The 19,365-nt window shown below is 29.6% G+C and overlaps 3 protein-coding genes across 5 annotated transcripts in view; all 3 read left to right on the top strand.

The window, feature by feature from the left end:
* The first annotated feature begins 2,648 nt into the window (after positions 1-2,648).
* LOC137931713 (uncharacterized) lies at positions 2,649-8,103 on the top strand. Its single transcript, XM_068775205.1, has 7 exons — positions 2,649-3,023; positions 4,943-5,059; positions 5,186-5,300; positions 5,983-6,108; positions 6,793-6,882; positions 7,287-7,353; positions 7,948-8,103. The coding sequence occupies exons 1-7, from the start codon at positions 2,954-2,956 to the stop codon at positions 8,029-8,031; spliced, it is 669 nt and encodes a 222-aa protein (XP_068631306.1). The 5' UTR covers positions 2,649-2,953; the 3' UTR covers positions 8,032-8,103.
* Positions 8,104-9,412: 1,309 nt separating this feature from the next.
* Positions 9,413-11,609, top strand: LOC137931729 (huntingtin-interacting protein K). The gene is made up of 3 exons (XM_068775221.1): positions 9,413-9,737; positions 10,479-10,586; positions 11,437-11,609. The coding sequence occupies exons 1-3, from the start codon at positions 9,579-9,581 to the stop codon at positions 11,530-11,532; spliced, it is 363 nt and encodes a 120-aa protein (XP_068631322.1). The 5' UTR covers positions 9,413-9,578; the 3' UTR covers positions 11,533-11,609.
* A 1,563-nt stretch (positions 11,610-13,172) lies between these two features.
* The window catches only part of rdx (BTB/POZ and MATH domain-containing protein rdx), a 47,159-nt gene continuing 40,966 nt past the window's right edge, over positions 13,173-19,365 (top strand). For all 3 annotated transcript variants that reach the window (XM_068774852.1, XM_068774853.1, XM_068774851.1), the window contains exon 1: positions 13,173-13,338. The gene's annotated coding sequence lies outside the window, so the exon portion shown is untranslated. The remainder of the gene's footprint in view (positions 13,339-19,365) is intronic.

Genomic DNA, 19,365 nt, shown 5'->3' with positions numbered 1-19,365 from the left:
ATAAATTTGCAACTGTATTACTGAAACTCACAATCACTGAACAATGAGATTATAGTTTTGTTATTAGTTGAATTACTGTCGTTAAATCGTCTGAAATGTCGAGAACATGTCCCAAAAGGGAGTTGCATAGGTTACACTTTGAGAAGAAAAGAGTTCAAACGCACTGCAACAAAGCAGTTAAAATTTTAAGATCACGGGTATCAGATAACATTGACCAAACTTGGATATTATTACCATGTATTTTTAAAATATTTCTATTCATTTTTATAATTAAACAACATAACACAGCACTTTTATAAGGTATTTCAAGGTAGAGGACATAAGAAAGGGTCCAGCAATTATCGATTGATTTATATTTCATTTAACTGTATATTCCAGTTCTACCTCGTGATTAAAGCAGTGTGCACCTGCAGAGATTTGAGTATATGTATTTTCTGTTTTCACTAAAGTCCGTTTAGTTAGATCTTATTATCAGTTCAAACTCGACACACCACACAGACAACAGGATAGCTGCATTTAAAACTCAACTTTAAGAGTCCTGCACTTCTAATTTGGCTGCAGAGTTTACTGCACTCACTGTACAGACTTTACATAGGTACATCTTTGTCACCAAAGCTATCTGCTACAAGCAAATAGAGCCAGTAGATCAAATAGTACAGAGCATGGAGATTCAGAGGCGATGGAGAATTTTATTAGTGTTGATGTGACGCAGGGTGAAAACACACAGGGTGAAAATGATATAAAGGAGTGTCGACGGTACATTTTTCTGTTTAGGCCGTGGACCTCCTGTTTCTGCGGACTCAATATCGATGAAGCTGCACAAAGCCTAAATCGGCTAGACTAGCAAAATATCATTCACATCAAATGATTATCGAATTACTTCTTTAAAATTTATTTAGAGAATGAATTTTTGAAGCTATGGGCGGATAACCATGAAGATGGAGTGAACGATGTCCGTACAATATGTTCAAAGACTATAGAATTCGGACGTGTTGAAAATTTTATTGTTAAAAATCAAAGGTGTTATTGAATAAATACACTATAGTGGTATTTATTTGATACAAAGGACTAAAAGTTTTAAAATAATATTTTTTTCTTACATTAGGAAGAAATTGCAGCTGATCTATTATCCTAAATGATAGCCATCGATTTTATTACGCCGGAGTCGAAATAGGATTGTTTTTATTTTAAAAGTTAAAAATGATGCGTTCATTTTTAACTGAAATAAATTTAAAAAAAGTTTGAAATGATAATTTTGAATGATTTTTTTCGATGAATAAATATAGAAATATTGCCTTTTATCGCTTTATATTTTTGGAGAGTCTTTAATGTTGTAAGTATGAATGTTTTTTTAGCTGTCCCCGCTCGATTTTCGTAGACCATACTACCAATTGTGGGAGTTATTACATAAAATCCATTTTATTTAATAATCTTAATATGCAAAAAAATATCCTGGCTAAGTTTATACTTATAAGTGCCACATTTTAAATTTGGGAGTGTCGTTTCATAAAATTAGCTGTCTTTTACTTCGTAAAAGGGATGTACCTACCAAATTTCAAGTCTCAGCCTTATGATTCCGAAGATATCGTGATGAGTCAGTATATAGCTGGAAATCTCTTGTACGAAGTATTAAACATACGGTCACTAATTTTATTACTAACAATGTATGAAGTATAGATTTAATATAAATGAATCTCCTTGGCGAGCGATGCACTTATCCCAACGTTGATTCCACGATTGAAAGCACTTCTGAAATGATTCTTTCGGAAAGTCTTTTAGCTACTCTGTCGTAGCTATTCCAATGCCGGGAATTGTGTTCGTTTATTATTTTACTCAATTAATGAAAATCACCTAAATGGTAACATAAAACTATTAACTTTTAGTTGTACTGTAATTCACTGCGACAATGATTTTATTTGCTTTTTATCTTATAAGTAAACGTTTTTTTTTTATTACACAAGGATACGGTCACGATTAGACCTTGTTTTGTTTTATCTAGACAATTAATGCTCAGTTATTTTAAATAAATATAGCCTCTAAATGTCTCTAACATTAATTGTTTTAGTAACGATGAATTATTATGTCGGAAGCAATTTTGTGTGTGATTATTTACCTGTAGAATGAGATCTCTACAGTGTATCTCTACGGGTAAATACGGTACCATTTTTGCCACTTAATATATTAATGTTAGCCGCAGACATAAATTTATTGATATTTTACATTTATATTCTAGTATTGTGAGCATGTTAATGATTAGTGTAAATGCGGCGCTAAATATGATAGAAATATCAGTTTTTTTTTAAGTTTCCGAAATACGTACAGTAAATATATTTATTAGCGGTAATATTTATGGTACGATTTCTGGGACGCCTCTAAACAATTTTAATAGTTAGGTTTTGCTTCTATTTTATTTTATTCACTTATATTTTTCCCTTACATAAGTTTACTAATAATGCGGCATTTACAGTAGCCATGATACATATTTTTTAATTACATGTCAAAGCGCCACAAGTCCAACAATTAACTAACTTTATACTCTCGGACTTATGTTTGTAATCTGCTTCGTCTCATTACACTAATAGGGTCAGTAATTAATTTAAATCGAGTTTCTTCAATGTACAATAATTCACTGTTCACCTGGATCACTAATTTCTGTGTAATGATGGTTAAAAGATCTACAAGAAGCGAAAAACAATTGTTCTCATTAGTAACAGATTCAAGGTTGGTTTAAATCTCCTGTCTGCGGCACAAACACTCAGTATAATGAATGACGTGAAAGTAACGATAAGTATATATCGCTACAAAACGCCAGATCTGCGATAACTTATCAGTGCGCCTTTTTATTTGTAACCACTTTACCCTCCGTGCGATTGTTTCGTTATGTTACAAATATTACGCGACAAAAAATTTGTTTGAACAATGTTATGACGGTAGTTGTTTTGTGAGATTCAAAATGGCATATCGAGTTGTACTTTTTTGCGCATTTGTGACAGTGATTATGCGAAATAGCGAAGCCGTTAAAGGTAAGTCATTTAGTGACAATTATTTATATATATTCACACATTTTCCGGTAATATTTGTTTTAAAAAATACGTAATACAAACTTTGAAAATTTAAAAACAAACTTATGCAGTTGGCTCTTCGGTAAAGTTTATTATTTGTATTCTATACAATATTATAAGTGTACGTAAACAAAGCTAAAACAAGTGTATAATTAAAGAAAATCACCCTTAAGATATGGTAAACGTAATTTAAAATTTCATAATACATATAAATGTTTAGTAAAGGAGGCATAAATAAATAACCATAGGTTGAACGGCTGCGTTCGTCAGGAATGCTCTATGCATTAACTAAATATATATAAATGTTAGTAGGGGGTCATCGTTTCAGCCCATAGACGCCCAGTGCAAGGCATAATTCTTCCCCAAAAATATCTATGGTGGTTATACGATAGGGTTGGCGATAGCAGTGTGGTATTATGGTACTTTAAGGACGCTGCTGACCATCTTCTGGAAATTTGTTTGTGAGTAGGTAGACATAAGAAAATAAGTTCCTAAACTTTGAAGCTATTTTTAATGTATTTGAATCTTTATTTAAGAGACAAGTTACCACTAGAGAGATAGGTTACCTCTAAGAAAAGAACACTTTAAATATTAATCATAGATTATTACACAATAATATTTAGTCAATACACAGACATTTAGAATTTAAGTTCGCTTAATTCTAATGGTGTTAAAACACCGAAACACCTGAAATAATGTGAACTTAAGAAGAAAAAAAAGTTTAGAATGTTTATTTAATATTAAACTAAATTTTCATTTTAAAGAATTGTTTCATGTTTTAATAATATTTTAGACATGTAGGTTAGGTTTTATCAATAAAATAACTGTTATTAAAAATATATTATATATTTAGTATATAATTTGACCAGTCACTACAAACCTGGTGTTTGATATTAAAATTGATCAAAACAATATGAAAATACATATTACGAAATCAAAATGTTATCTTATTTAGTATTCCGACAGGCGACTTTCATATAATCTTGTTATTTTTTAGTCCTCTGTGTGTGAGTCCTCTGCTTATCCCGAATACAGAGTATAAAAGTATTTCAGAATATTCGATATGTCCGAACTAAGACACACGGAACTGAATTCAGGGTCTGGATGGGATATTGGTAATTTTAACAGCTTTTTAGTTTCAAAGTTAACGTAAAGCATTAATAAGATTTCACATAGAGCCAACATTTTAAATTGAAATACCTAAAAAAAAACATATTTAAGGCTAACCTACAAATCATGTTTTTGGTGATCTACGGAAATAACATTTTCACTTCGTAAAATCTATAACATTATATAGGTTACAAAAAAAGTATATATGTTTATATTATTTGCATTCAAAATATTTGTTCCTGATTACACTTTTTAACCATCTTAGGCGCCTTTTAACAAGTACATTTAGCTACAGGTGTAGAAAATCATACCACATGACAGCGTTACAAATAATAAAAAGCATGACCGTGAAAACGCGCGTCTATTCGTATTATCATAAACATATTATAATTGAATATAAATCACTTCTGTTTAATGATACTTCTTTTTTTCCTGATACTGATTGTCTTGATTTTCTTTCTTATAAATATCTCGAATAAATAAGTTATGCGAGAAAATGTAAAATAACTCTTCTCTGTTACCATATAAACGACAGTGTAAATTAAAACATACGTTTATATAGTGAACTTATTTTAGTAAGTAATCGTTATTTACTATTAAGTCATTAAATCAATAAAGTGATTCCAGAAGCGTTTGACTTTATTTATTTTTTCCTACATGTCTGCCTCAGTTTAACAACTTTTGCTATTAGTAAATCTATTGTAGCAGCTAGTTATTAAGTAAATATTAAATAATATTTACGTTTAATTTGAATTTCGCCTCTTTTTCAGATCAATGCGCCATGTCTTACTGCGTGGGAGAAGCATACGTCTGTATTAACGATGAGTGTTACTGTGCCCAAGGATATGTGCCCAATCATTTCCAAACACGTTGCGTAAGATGTCCAGGTCTTAGTCTTTTTCAAAATAAATAATTATTTTAATGATATTGTCTAAATTAACTGTTAACAAAAATGTAACAAAAATATAATAAAGAAATGATCTCTTTAATAATATATCAATAATTTGTTTAAGGTTTGGGTGAGAAATGTTTTGGAACATGCTGTAGCCAAAACCAAAATGAAACCCTTCAATGTCGTCAAGGAATTTGTCAACCATGCCATGATTCTTATGGTAATTGGATATGCCGGTAAATAAAACTTACTTGCTATTAATTTTGGTGTTTTTCCTTTGATCTGGTTGATGATTACTGAAAATCCCAAAGAAGTAAAATAATGCATCATTGGTAAGCTGATAGTCAGTCAAGGAGCCTTGAAGAAAGATACACTCGAGATTGCTCTATGAAATCGAATAAGAAATGAGACGAACCAAAGCAACAGATGTAACCAAAACAACAAATGTTAGCGCGCATAATAGATTGCCGCTAGAACCTTAAGGCTATGAAGTAACCACGAACCGACAAGCGCACCGTAGGAGCAACAAAGTGGACATTCGACCGTGTTAAGGTTCCCTTTTTGTAAATCTATAGGGAAGCTCTATATCCAGTAGTGAACATCTTACGGCTGAAATGATGAATGATGATGATGACGACGAATACAATTATTATTTATATTTGTACTGTATTTTAATTGTAAGATTTAATTCAGTTTAGAAAAGCCTCTATAATTTGGCTTCCTTTTTTTTAATTTGGCTTTAAATATATACGCATGCATGTAATTATTTAATGGCAAAAGAAAATAATTCAAACTCTCATACGTATTCAGTGACGTCACTGTCAACCTTTATGGCTCTAACAACTTCCTTTAAATTAACAGATAATACAGTGTCTACCAGAAAAACTAATCATAATTGATACATGATGTCGTTTACAGTGACTCTTTGGACCAGTTGCTCCTGGTGTCTAGCACGCAGATCATAATGGCAGCTGCATTAATATTAGGCATTATAACAACATTCATTCTACTATATCGGCTTTGTGCGACTACTGCCAACTTACAGTAAGTATAATATAATTATTATACTTATATTTTAATAAATAGTAAGTAAACAATGAAATAACATAGCACAAGTATTTAACAATTAATAAATTAAATTCAATATGTTATGCTAATTTCGTATATCGAATATGCCTATAAAGATATAGTATTTCATTTTTAAAAATAGAATTGTAATAAGTTAATAAAGTTCTGTATGAAACAGACGTTCAGCGTTTAAAAATTTTGGTAATATAATATATTACTATTATTATTATATAATAATTATTATTTTAATATAATTAATATTCTATATAATAATGATTATCGATATCGTAATTGAAAAATATTACCGGGTAACGATTAGCTTGAAAACCGATTTGAAGAGTTTATTAAGAAGCTTACATAATTATAAGCCCCTTGTCTGTGTTTAAAAATGGCAGCCTTTGGGGCTTCTTTATTTAAATTGGACACGATTGTTCTGAAATTTCAACAACAATTTGACTTAAGCTATTAAATTCTTAATTGTTAATTAACGACAAAAAAACCGTTTTATCCATTTTGTTCACTGATTATGAAAATATAATTAAGAAATCACCCGTTATCGTTATTAATAATTTTTTAACAATGAATATTTCTTACGCAGGGACTAAAATGAAATTCATTACTTAAATCTATTCACCGATTTATTACTCTCTTTCTTATCAGGCCTGTTGGAAGATCAAATCACGAAAGCCGTCTGTCCATTGGAAGCCTACAGATATACGTTGAGGAAAGACTAAGAGATGCTCCTCCGAGGTGAATTTATATGAAGTTAACTAACCTTTTTTTAATGGTGTTAGACTATATCTAATTCAATTATTTGATTTGTAGATCGCGAACGCAGTGCCTTGTAGCTATTGATAAAAATGTACTTTTTGGATATTTTCCATATCTATTTTTCACATCTACGGCACTTTACAAGAATAAAGAAAAAATATTGTAATATTTTACAAATAATTTTTTAATCGCTATAGTTATTCTTACTCTAAATACGTTTTATTACATTAAGAGAACTCAAAGAAAACATCAAACATCAAACAAAATCGGACAAATAAATTATAGATATGTTAATAATTTAAAGTAATATGTCAATATTTTAAAAGTCAATAAATTAAACAATAACTTTTCATGACGTATCACTTATATCTTTATATTTACAGATACACAAGAACAGCACCTGCAGGATCTTCAATCTATCCTTTAACCGCGTATCTTAACGATGGCTTTGTAAGTATTTATTTCAAAATACATATTTTTTCACAATTCATATGCATACATAACCTGCACAATATTAAAACAAAAAAACCTCCTGTAATTGAATCATCAAAACAATCAATATTCATAAATTTAACACTATCGTTAAATTAAGAGCAACGCTGTTGACAATGAGCTATAATTAACAATTAAAAGTAAATTGAGTGCATATTTATTCTCTACTTTTCATTTGATTCTCCACAAGCAAAAATGTTTAACATTTGCATCACGTAATTTCACCATCTTTTTTTTTTATTATGAACACTATTTTTGAAGAACAAGTGATACAGACTTCGATCTCTAACAGTAGACTTACCGTGTGCTATAACAAAGATAGCTTTTTGTCGCCAATCATATTCAAAAATCATTCTCTACTGATTTAAATAGCGTAATGATTTAGCTTTTTATCAGTGTCACGTATAGACTCTGTGTAGCATAGAATATTAAACCAACATGCGCTATTAAATCGAGTATTAAATAGTCCTTAATATTTTATTTTAATATTTATATAATACATAAAATGTTCAATTTGTCACTATTTTAAGTTTGATTTTGCATTGATTACAGATACACGACAGCAGTTTACCACCCCCAGCATATACCCCGAATACCAAAACCAACGACGTCCAGGCCTCAACTATACATATCTAATTATAGCCAACATTTAGTTTTTCATTTGTAAATATATTATGTTTGTTAAGAAAAAAAATATTAATAGTTTGGTTTTAAAAATAAATAAAATATTAATATGTTCTTATTACATTTTTATCAATTACTTAAAATACGTAGTGGCTAATGTTTCGGTTGATAGTTGGTAACCCAGCGGTAAAGGACTGTGACTAGCGATCAAAGTGGGGTTTGATTCCCGGGATACAATCTTATATAATTTATTCATTTGCCGTAATTATTGTCACTGCTCACAAATAAGTCTCCAGAGCATGGGCAGCAGCGTCCTCTTAATATCGTACTGCGAACGCCCACCCACTTGCCATGCGTGTCGGCCTATGCTTGCAGTAGGCTTCTAATAACTACATCGACGAAGAAACGCTCGGTTAAGTGATTGCATTTTTGGGAGTGTGTAAAGGAACTACACTTGAGAAGGCATAAATCATGTCTAGTCTAACGCTATTCACCTACAAATTTAAAAATAATACAAAAAAATGCAGCGTTAGTCATCGATAGATAATTCTTAATCCTGAAGTGCAATATTGTCATATTTCCCGTGCTTGATTATAGATAACAAGCTGATAAAATCTTTTTATCAAATGTCATGTCGTAAAAGTTATGTTCAAAACACTAAGTTTGCGTTTCATAAATACTGCTATGTAACTTTTATTCAATTATTGCTATATAAGTTTTTCTTCCAAATAATGTTTGATTTTGCATCAAAAACATTTTTAAGATTATGCTTATTACGATAATATATGTATAATGCTTAGTGTATTATTTGTATATTACACAATTATATTTTCTACCGTAACGCTTTTAATGAATTCCAATTTTAACAACCAAGCAACTATAAAATGGAACAAACATAACATAACCATATTAACAACGGATCTAGAAAAAAAGTTTAACATCACATCGGACGTTTAAAAATTTATATTTAATTTTTTATAGACAATATTCGTATTAAACTTAGATAAAATTTTATTTGATCTAAGATAATATTTATACAATATCATTGTAAATTTTCTGCCTATATTAAATGGATGAATAATTGAGACTGATTCTTATAACGAAATACAATATAAAATAGTATTTAAAATTTAATAATAAAATAAAATGGTACATAACCAAGTTGGGTTCAGATGCTTACCATTGTGATAAAGTTCGACAGTTTCGGAAATACAATTGGTTCAAATTTTATTTAACATAATATAACAAATTTAAAACTTAATATTAATTATTCGTCGCCATCATTAAAGGAAATGGTCCTTGGAAAATACTATTTTATCATAAAATAAGTATCATAAATTTAGTTTTAATCCTACTGGCAACTAAATGGGTGATTATATGCTCTGTTTAACTTCGACGGAAAGATTTGTTTTGAGTGTTTGACATTGTGTCGAATATCAAATTAGTTTTGAAGGCATGTGGGCTTAATTTTTTTCAATCCATTAACCTTTAACTTCATTTATGTTCAAAACAATAATAAAAAACATTAATTACTAATAGACTTTTATACGTTGTAAAAAATGGCTGACGAAGAAATTAATGGAGATACTGACGACATTCAACATGACAAAGATAAAACACAAAAAAAGACTGCAAAACACGACAGTGGCGTAGCAGATTTAGAAAAAGTAACGGATTATGCAGAAGAAAAAGAAATCTCCTCTCAGGATATATCTGGAGTAAGTAGTTCGGTTTACAGAGATTTGAGGTTAATTTACTATAAGGTTCTACTTTGTCTTTTTCACAGTGTAGAATTATTGATTAACTTTTAGTAGCCTATTACATGATTACAAATGAATGGTGTAGCAATATGGGGTAGATAGATATTTCTTTATTTTACATAAAGAATAGCTTTACTTCTTACTGCACACAACTTTAATTACTCAACTTATCAATGTAATTTTTATTCCCATTAGATAATTCCTTAACGCTTTAATAACAGTATCTACAGCTTTTTTGTAAAACCAAAAAGTCTGATTTTTAAATATTAGTTTTTCTAATCTATAAACTACTAAACATGTACTCCAATTTTAAGTGCATTTTATAGAGAATCCTTTTTTATTTACTAATCAGTTAATCCTAGAAAGTAAGCAAATGTTCTGAAGGTATAATGTAAATTTTGAACATGCTTATGCTTTACAATGGAATACTAATTTTTATCTTTTTAACTAGAAATCACAAGCTACCAGCTGTGATTTACAACTTTTTACCAGTGTGACAATTAGTCTTTTTCATATTTCCATATGATGCAAATGCATTGATGACTAAAAAGTTTTATGTAAACCAAAATTTAAAAATATACAAATATGTATATCCATAAAATAAATACAAATTAATGTCATAAATTTGTCATAGCTTGGGTATAGTGAATTTAAAGTCAACCACTTTTATCATTAATAGTGTATTTTAAATTATTTCAGGCCCTATCATTAATTGGTGACAGAAGAAATAAGGAAGCAGCTGAGCGTTTAGAGAAGGAAAAAGAGCTACAGAAAGTGTCTGTCAGAAAAGATGATATAGAGTTAATAGTAAGTATAATAATACCTTAGTCAGAACTATTAGATTAAGTAGACATATTTTGTTTTCCAATCAGAATTTTATTTTTTATATTGAATTAGTATGTTTTAGCCATACTCATAAAATTAGCTTTCAAGCAAGAATCTTTATACATAAAATTAATGAGTAAAATTGGGGGTTTTATTGTTAAACATGTAAGGACTAGGAATTATTAAACCAAAATAAACTACAATTTGTTTTTTTGCAAATAGAATTTATTTTTGTATGCACATAGAAACCTATATATATTTTTATCAACCATTATATAATAATGAAATAAAAAATATAATAAATATAAAATATAATAATGACATTTAAAGTTTATAACTATAAATTTGCTTTATATATTAAATAATATTTTTTGAGATATTATATAATTTTGATGATATTCAAGTAAAACAATAAACCCAAAAACAAGCTTTGTATAATTTAGAGATTTAATGGATTCAAAAAGCACCTTTATTTTAGTGTGGTTAATAAAAGCGGATTCTAAACCAAATTAATACAAATATTCTATATATTAATACAAATACTTTCTATCTATAGACTATTGCAATTATGGCAAATACGTAGCAACATGTCAGCTTCTATTTTTGAAAAGGTAATATTCAATATTTAAACACAATAGACTTAAAATATTCTGAGGATTAATTTATATTTTGCTGTTTTGTTTGTATGTTAGAATAATTTTATTAACCTTTTTTTTTGTTAAGATTATAATGAAAATTTAAGAGTTAAAACTATTGATATATGTGTGTATGTATATGTGTATTATCTATGCAATTAAGGTTAAGGAAGAACAAACAGATAATTTGATTACAGGTCAAAGAGTTGGAGATTTCAAGAATCCTTGCTGAAAGAACATTGCGTGAACACAGAGGTGATGTGGTGGCGGCTTTAACAACACTTACTAACTGATAGGGTTGTGGCTGTTTTATTTGCAATAGAAAATGTTATGATTACCCTTGTAACATAAAAATAGATTTTTCTATACTACCAAATTTGTTTTTATTTCAAACACATTATTAGTGCAGGCAGCTTTACTGTTTAGCTTTATAAACCTATACCTGATTTCAAAATTAAATGTCTAATATCATCTTTGTTAACCTACAAAGGTTCAATAATGATATATTTTTTACCAGTTCTAATAGTATTTTGTTTTCATTTGTTTATTTCTTAATTTAAAAAGCAATATGTATCATCAAAAAGTATATTTATCATTACAGGTATACTTTTACAATATATCCATATGATCAAAATTTTATCTAACAAAATCAAATTGTTGGTATGGAAAGACACCTTGTACTACTTGTTTGAAATTTATATGGATTTAAGAATTTCATGGGTTTCTTTTAAATAATGTACACTTACAAATAGCATACACGTTTTGGAACAAACTCTATCAGGGATTATTAAAGTAAAACATTTATCTAAAAAGTAAGGCCATTATAAATTACCAACATTCCATCTGCAAGATGTCCACTGTTGGTCTTGGGCCTCCACCAAATATGTGCAATAAGTAGCCAGCATCTAGCTTCTTCTGACTAGGTTACTTGTCCACCTTGTGATTGGAAGTCCTATGTTGAGTTTATCGGTCCGTAGTCACCAATTCAGAACCACAAGGCCCCAGCGGCTGTCAACTTTGCAAGCTATGTGTATATTTCTAAAAAGTACTTGCACAAAATTGTAAAACGTATTTTTTAAATGTGTAACAATTTATGAGGAGGAAATTATCTATTAGATTCATAAAAAAATCAGTCTCAACAGGCATTTACGCATTCTGAGAAGGTTCTTTAAAACAAAAATCATTACTCTGCTACTGTGTTTTCATTTATTTTTAATTTGCAATACCCCATTATATCTACTAACTGGATTGAAAATTTTTCTATTCAAAACTATTGTATTAGGTAGCGGGAGTGTTCTATAAAAAAATAGCAAATTTTAAAAAAATATTTCATCATCATACATCTTTGGCAGGCAGTCTATAAGAATACGTAAGTTTTTTCTCAAATTAACGACTACCTAATCTTCGCACGCAAGTAAAAGAAAATATTCGTGGTTACTAATGACTCGAGATAACAATAATTTTCTCAACATTGCGGCTGGTGGAAAAAAGAAGTTTATAAAAAAAAACATTGTACAACAATGTTGATATATTGCTAGATAAACCGCACCTTGTCTAATTGAATAGAAAGAGTCGGATGATTTTAAAGGCTTTAAAAATTATGAGGCATTTAAAAGAAGTTTTATTATATATATATATATTCACATTCACTGGTGATATTGCGTCTTAAAAAGAACAATATAATCATTTTTCTTTTCAGACAGTGAAAACACCGTTATTTTCCATGGTAAACTGACATTTTGCTATCAATGTAAACGCGTTCTTAGGATGTAATTATTAACTAAAGAGATAAATGCAATTTCTGGTATTACTTCTGTTCAGTGAATAAAAAACAGTAAATTCATTTCAACATTTACCATATTATATGAAGTATTATTATATTTAATACATTCCGATGTCTTCTTTTATTTTATAGTCTGTGCTAATTTGTCTATGGCCTACTTTATGGCTGAATGAGGTGTGTTTGCATTGAGAGTATTTGCTTCTTTTGTTTTTATTTTTTAATAGTAAATTATTCTTTTATAAAGTAAAATTACTATAAAAATCATAAACAAAAATAGTGACATAAAACGGCTGCAGTGAGTTGGGAACTAGAATAGGTAAGTGGAGATCTATTACATTAAACGTCAATCTATTAGATTTCGTACAGGCGTCTACTCACTTGCTAAAAAATAGGATTTTGGCCTTGATATATGTTCTCTATATTCATAAAGGCATTTTGAGAATTAAATAAAATTTGTCCTATATTCTTTTATATATCACCTAATTTTTTAGTGAAATGTTAAATTATAACCAACATGGAGTATATATTTGGATCAGATGAATTGAAATTTTTATATAAATACCCTTATAAAATATAAGTCAGTTAATAATAACGACAATATACTTTTGTACAGTTGTGTCATCGTTTTTCGCCAGTATAAAATTAAAAGCCCTTTAATTTAAATGCATTGTACTTCATTATTAGCGTTTATTTTTTTAACTACGAAAAAACTATATAAATTTGTTAGTGTGTAGTAATTTTGTGTCTAGGAAATTATTACATAGTTATACTATCTTTTTGAAGAAAAAAAATATAATCTTTCAAATACTATAAGATATGTGCTGTTTGAACATTGTTTTCCCTTTAAATCTGAGTATTACGTTATACATATAAATACAAATTAGATTTAATACATTTAATGGTAATGTTATTTGCTCAATAAATAAAATGTTGAAAAATCCACTATAGTCAGTCTTTTGTAAAACATAATATGTACCTTTGTATATTTTTACTTTTAGGACATTTTTCGAAATTTAAGAATATCTACTAGTAATAAACAGTGACAGTAGTAATAAGTATTCCATGTGGTACATCTTGAACTTAATAATAATTTTAGACTATTCAATTCCTCTTACTACCTACTGTCCACTTTAGAAGAAATAAATCAATTACCTCTTATACAATTCATTGTAACATTTTTTGTTCAAGTAAAAATTTTTTTATGAACATTAGGTCGGTCATAATGCCTCATTTGCTTTTGGATTTGCAATTGATCCTACAAAAGCTTAATATAACAGACATTGATATTAATAGCTTAATTAATTTTGTATATTGTTGTATGTGGAATATATAATTATTTTATATCTATATTAAATAATATGCCGGGAAGTGTTTAAGCACATTTAAAAAGCATAGTGCGCAACTTAAAAAGTGTTTGGTAGTGTTTAATCCAAATGTTTAACCTGTATAACAATGATTTGTCCTCATGCATAGAGTTGTTTATTATAGCCATAGATCATAGACTCTTAGAAAATAGTTAAACTGAGAGCATTGAAATATGGCCTCACTTTGGGCCTCGTTGGTAAACACATAGCTAAGCATAAGACTTACCATAGGATTGTATAAGAAATGAGAAGATTGTAGCTAAAAAATAATTACCCGTATAGTCTGGAAAATTGGCAGGTTGAGGTTTATATGGCCTGCCCATTGCCACTTCACAATACACAGATCAGATGTCTGGACCTTGTAGTTCTCAAAGGAAGACCAAGGACTGGCAAGTACAGTGTAAAATATGAACCGACAAGGTGAACAGATGATCTTAAAAAGTCATCGAAAAAAGCTATGCTGGCTACTTCTAGCCTGATTCTTTTGGAAAGCTACAAGGAAGGCCTTCGTTAAGCTGTGGATGATATAATGATGATGATGACTTTGTTAAACATCTTTTGTAGATCTTGCAAATAAAATCCACCATAGAGACAATAAATATTAAACAAAGAGATGATAAAAGATGTTACATTATATTTATACCACTCCAGCCAAAGTTTGTTTCAGCGCTTTTCTAAGTAATAGACTGTTGAATTTATAAATGTAACTTAATTATCCTTTTTATCAACTAATAATAATAACATACCTGTGTCACTAAGTTAACTAAAAATTGTTTATTCTTTATGTTAGTTATTTACTGAAAAAGAGCTTAGCCATGGTCAATTGTTAAGCTAAAATGAGTTAATAATAATTTAATATTTTTTGTTTAGTGTGATTACATACAAAGAGAAATATAACATTTGTCTGACAATATATTAAAAAATGATTCATTACTTTGTTATTAATCAGATGTGTTTAATATAAAATTTATGTTCCCATATGTATTTCAAAATATGGTTAAACAATAAACAATGTGATTAAAATTAAAGATTTATTTTTTTATATTGTTAAAAAAATCTACCCCTTACACATCTTGTACATGTATTTATGTTATAGGGTATTTATGTTGATATGATGTTACATTACAACAGTCTATGATATTAAAGTGAAAGTAAATTCTAAATCAAACTTATATCTACATTTCTCCTTATAACATAAATGTGTTAAATACTTAAAAATAGAATTTATATTTGTATTAATTGCTCATGCAACCTATGGCCATTGAGGCTAAAAGATTCTAAAGTGGCGAAAACGAGAAGGCATCTATAGGTCGAAAAGAAGAAGCAAGTAATATCCCCGAAAAATTTCAGAAGATAAATGTAATAGAAAAATCTGTTTGTGATAGCAATGTTCTCTAAATATTGGTTTCATATCAACTATATAAACATAATATAATTATAATAAATTAACATAAATGCTTTCGCGAAATAAACATATGCTTGCAATACATCTGTTGTACAAAATAAGTTTTCAAATTTAGGATTGATTTAATAATATTTCCGTTTTGGCGTAAAGCACTGTAGTGAACGTGCTTTTCGTTTTACATTTATTTTTTGAACTAAAATTTTGGAAAGGAAAATGTCAACATGCAATCCGTTTAAATCTGAATAGCATTTACAAGGCGTTTTCCTTTCCTTTATAAAGACGGATTTGTCGCTAGATCTGTTGTACTCAACTGTATTGAAACCAGTTAACCTCGGATTATATTGCGATTACCCTTCGGGGTTGAAGGATGTTTCCGGAATCCAATAGACTCAAGGTTAGTTTGAAGGACGTTAGAGATGTAGAAAAAGAAAGAACAGGTGTTGTCAAGGCATTTTTGCAGTAAATACATAAATATTGCTGTTCGTTTTTATTCTATGAATAATTATAAGTTACGGTAATATTCCTTGCGTTAATAAATTCGTTATAATCTTTTTATATTAAGTACTTGAATCACGTCTCTTCGATTCGCCTCAACATTTAATATTGAGTAGATTTTTTTTATAAAGGACTACACTGATGCCCAAGTGGCATTTGCAGTATCTTTGAGTTAGAAGGGGCAGGGCGCTGAGGGCACTCAGCCTAAATCTCTAAGGGCTCCCGGAGCCTTGGCTATTATCGGATTGGGGCAGATATTCACACGTTGGATTCTATAAATTAGTTTTAATAAATGTTGCCCTATTCATTGAAATTACTGCAGACACTATTTATTTAGTAGTAATACCTCTACGTTATAGTTTTAATTAATATTCTTATTAAAATGGAAAAAGCAGCATTTTTGTTCGTAACATAAAAATATAGTGACTTACTAGACTACGTCTTAGTTATCTAAATAGGTACCATTGTTTCGCATATGTATCAATCTCTAAGCAGTAGTAATAGATGAGCACGCATTAGAAGACCTTCAGAATTATCATTAAGATAGTAAGTTTGAACTAGTTAAATAAGTTGTAAACAGCAGCACGCGGTGGAGCTTTACCAATACCTAACCGAGGTCCATCGTGACCGATACTGAGACTGCAACGAATATCGTGAAAAATAATACAGCGAAAATTTTCACCTGTTCTATCAATGTGACAGTGAACAAGTAGCAGGCCAAATTGTCAAAATAATCAATATAATATATGTGAAAAGTTAGTTTTTAAAATTATTTCCGGTATTTTTTTTTTAAATGTCCAATTTTTATAACTTTATATTTTACCATAGTGTAATGCGTTTTTTTCTGTGTAACAATGACCGTTACAACTCTTTATAAGTACCAAGACAAAATTTAAAATTATAAACTTTAGATCTTGAGCCAAACGTTGTTAAACTAATACTTATATCTGCAACACGTACTCTAGTAAGATTTGAAAAGCTTCTAATGAACTAAAGATTTTTTTATCGAACACAGAAAACTTTAATTGTTCAAATTCAAAGTATCATTATTCAAGTAGGCATTTACATGCGTCTTTGGATCGTTAATTGTTTTAACTTATTCTCTGTTGAAGTGCGTGCTATTAGCCCGAAGGCTTACAGCTTTAATCTGAGTTGAGTTCACGAAGTGGATAGGTCCGTGAATTATTTTAACATTATAAGTAGTAAGCTACCATAAGCTAGGAAGCTGTTAAGAAGATCTGACCAAAAACTCAATTGCTCTCTTACTTTTTTTTCATGTTTACGTTACAATATCAATCATTTAAATGAGTTTCAAACCAAGTTTTACACATTCCGATCAACTAAAAATTCTTGAATGCTATAATAAGATTTATTTAAATTTAATGTTATAAGATTTATTTACTTTTAATTTTAGATTAAAAACTAAGACATGGAAGATCTAATATATCGTGTGGAACTTTGTTAACTTTTTGAATTCAAATACCGCTGATGACTTCAAAATAATGTATAATAATATGAAATAATATACATTTTGGCGTATTGCGGCTTATTTTATTCTTGTTTCCGATATTAAGTGTGCTTTGTAGCACTCGTGGTCACGGGTAGGAGACTCCTACCCATTACCATACCATCGTTGTCAGCAAGAACGGTCTGCATCTCCTTGTGATCTCGTAACGTTCGAAGCAGGATTTCAGGCACTTCTACCAATGCCCGCGTTTCGCTACGATCAACACCGTCCGATCGGGCCGTGGTACGACTCTCGAGTAACACTGAATCGGAATATTAAACGTATGTTGAGTTACAATCCCTGCTTTGATCTCCTTTAAGTGGCTATAATTCAAAATCTTTGCGGCCTCAGATGAGAAATAACCAAAATCCGGGCCATGGCTCCCTAAGGACCCGTCGACCTTGATAATTGTAAAATACTTTAGGCTCCCTTGACGTGCTGTCATAATCATCTTAAATCTAATGAATTTCTATATACCAAAGCAAAGGCCAACCAAGCGTTAGCAAGTTTTAAAAGTTACGACTAGTTAAGCTTTTTATAACGCTATGGATTGTTAAAAAATATAACTTTTAAAACACCAGTTCACAGTTCACGTTCATCTTTCGAAAAACACTATGTAAATTGAAATACATATTTATAACGGTAACCAGTTAAAAGATTTTATCAAAAAATATCGCTTCTGTTTTTTCATTTAAGTAGAAATGAGATATCCACTTATGCCTATTTTCTAAATCATCACGATATATCTAAAATAGAGGTTTTAAATTCAGGAGAAATATTCCTTTCCCCGGGTATAAGTCAGCTAAGAACCAATTTTATGAAATTCCTCCCACTTGTGGGGTTGAAGGAGTGTTTTAAAAGTATGCATTATTTCAAACAATAGTTGTGTTGTGGATGAATGTTTTAAAATATATACTCGTATGTAGTAATAAAGCCGTTTTAAAATTTGTATATTTTTATATAGAAGTTTATAATTCTCGTGTTGCAGGGCAAATACAATATGATAAAATTACAATTACGTATTTAATACGTAATTTATAAAAATAGAATACTAAATGTGTGCATGTGGAGCGGATAGCAAACCGTACAATTATTTGACTAAATCGTGTATTATAATAGTTTAAGTAGTTTTGCACAATGCGTCCCTTGATACGTTATCTACCGCGCCCGTTATCGCTTTGGTCACCACTGTGTGTTGATCTAATTTGGTACATTGAGTAATCATACTCACCTACTTTTATTGAAAAAAACAGTTAAATATACGTATTTATGATTTTATATTTTTATATTACGATGTTTTCCTCCAAGCTGAATATATTTAAATCTGTTACCGCTACATGATTTACACGTTAAATATATCTAATATAAATAATGATTTGTAAATATGAACTTATAATTTCACTAGTTCGCGTCTATATCTGCTAGTCAAATATTTGTGTTCAGAGTTACTGTGTTGCGATTCGAAGGGCGCCGTAGCATTACTAAGAAAATGAGACGTATTGTCTTGTATTAAGAAGGCGTGCTTAGTGCTGCGCTGTTTAGAATTTCGAAACCATGGATGCATTGTAATGT

This window comes from Battus philenor, unplaced genomic scaffold (assembly GCF_028537555.1).
Source record: "Battus philenor isolate CCGP_79_NKW_IND1 unplaced genomic scaffold, ilBatPhil1.0.hap1 SCAF_8, whole genome shotgun sequence".
Classification (NCBI taxonomy): Eukaryota; Metazoa; Arthropoda; class Insecta; order Lepidoptera; family Papilionidae; genus Battus; species Battus philenor.
Note: the sequence above shows the minus strand (reverse complement) of the source record. Positions and strands in the feature narration are given on the sequence as shown.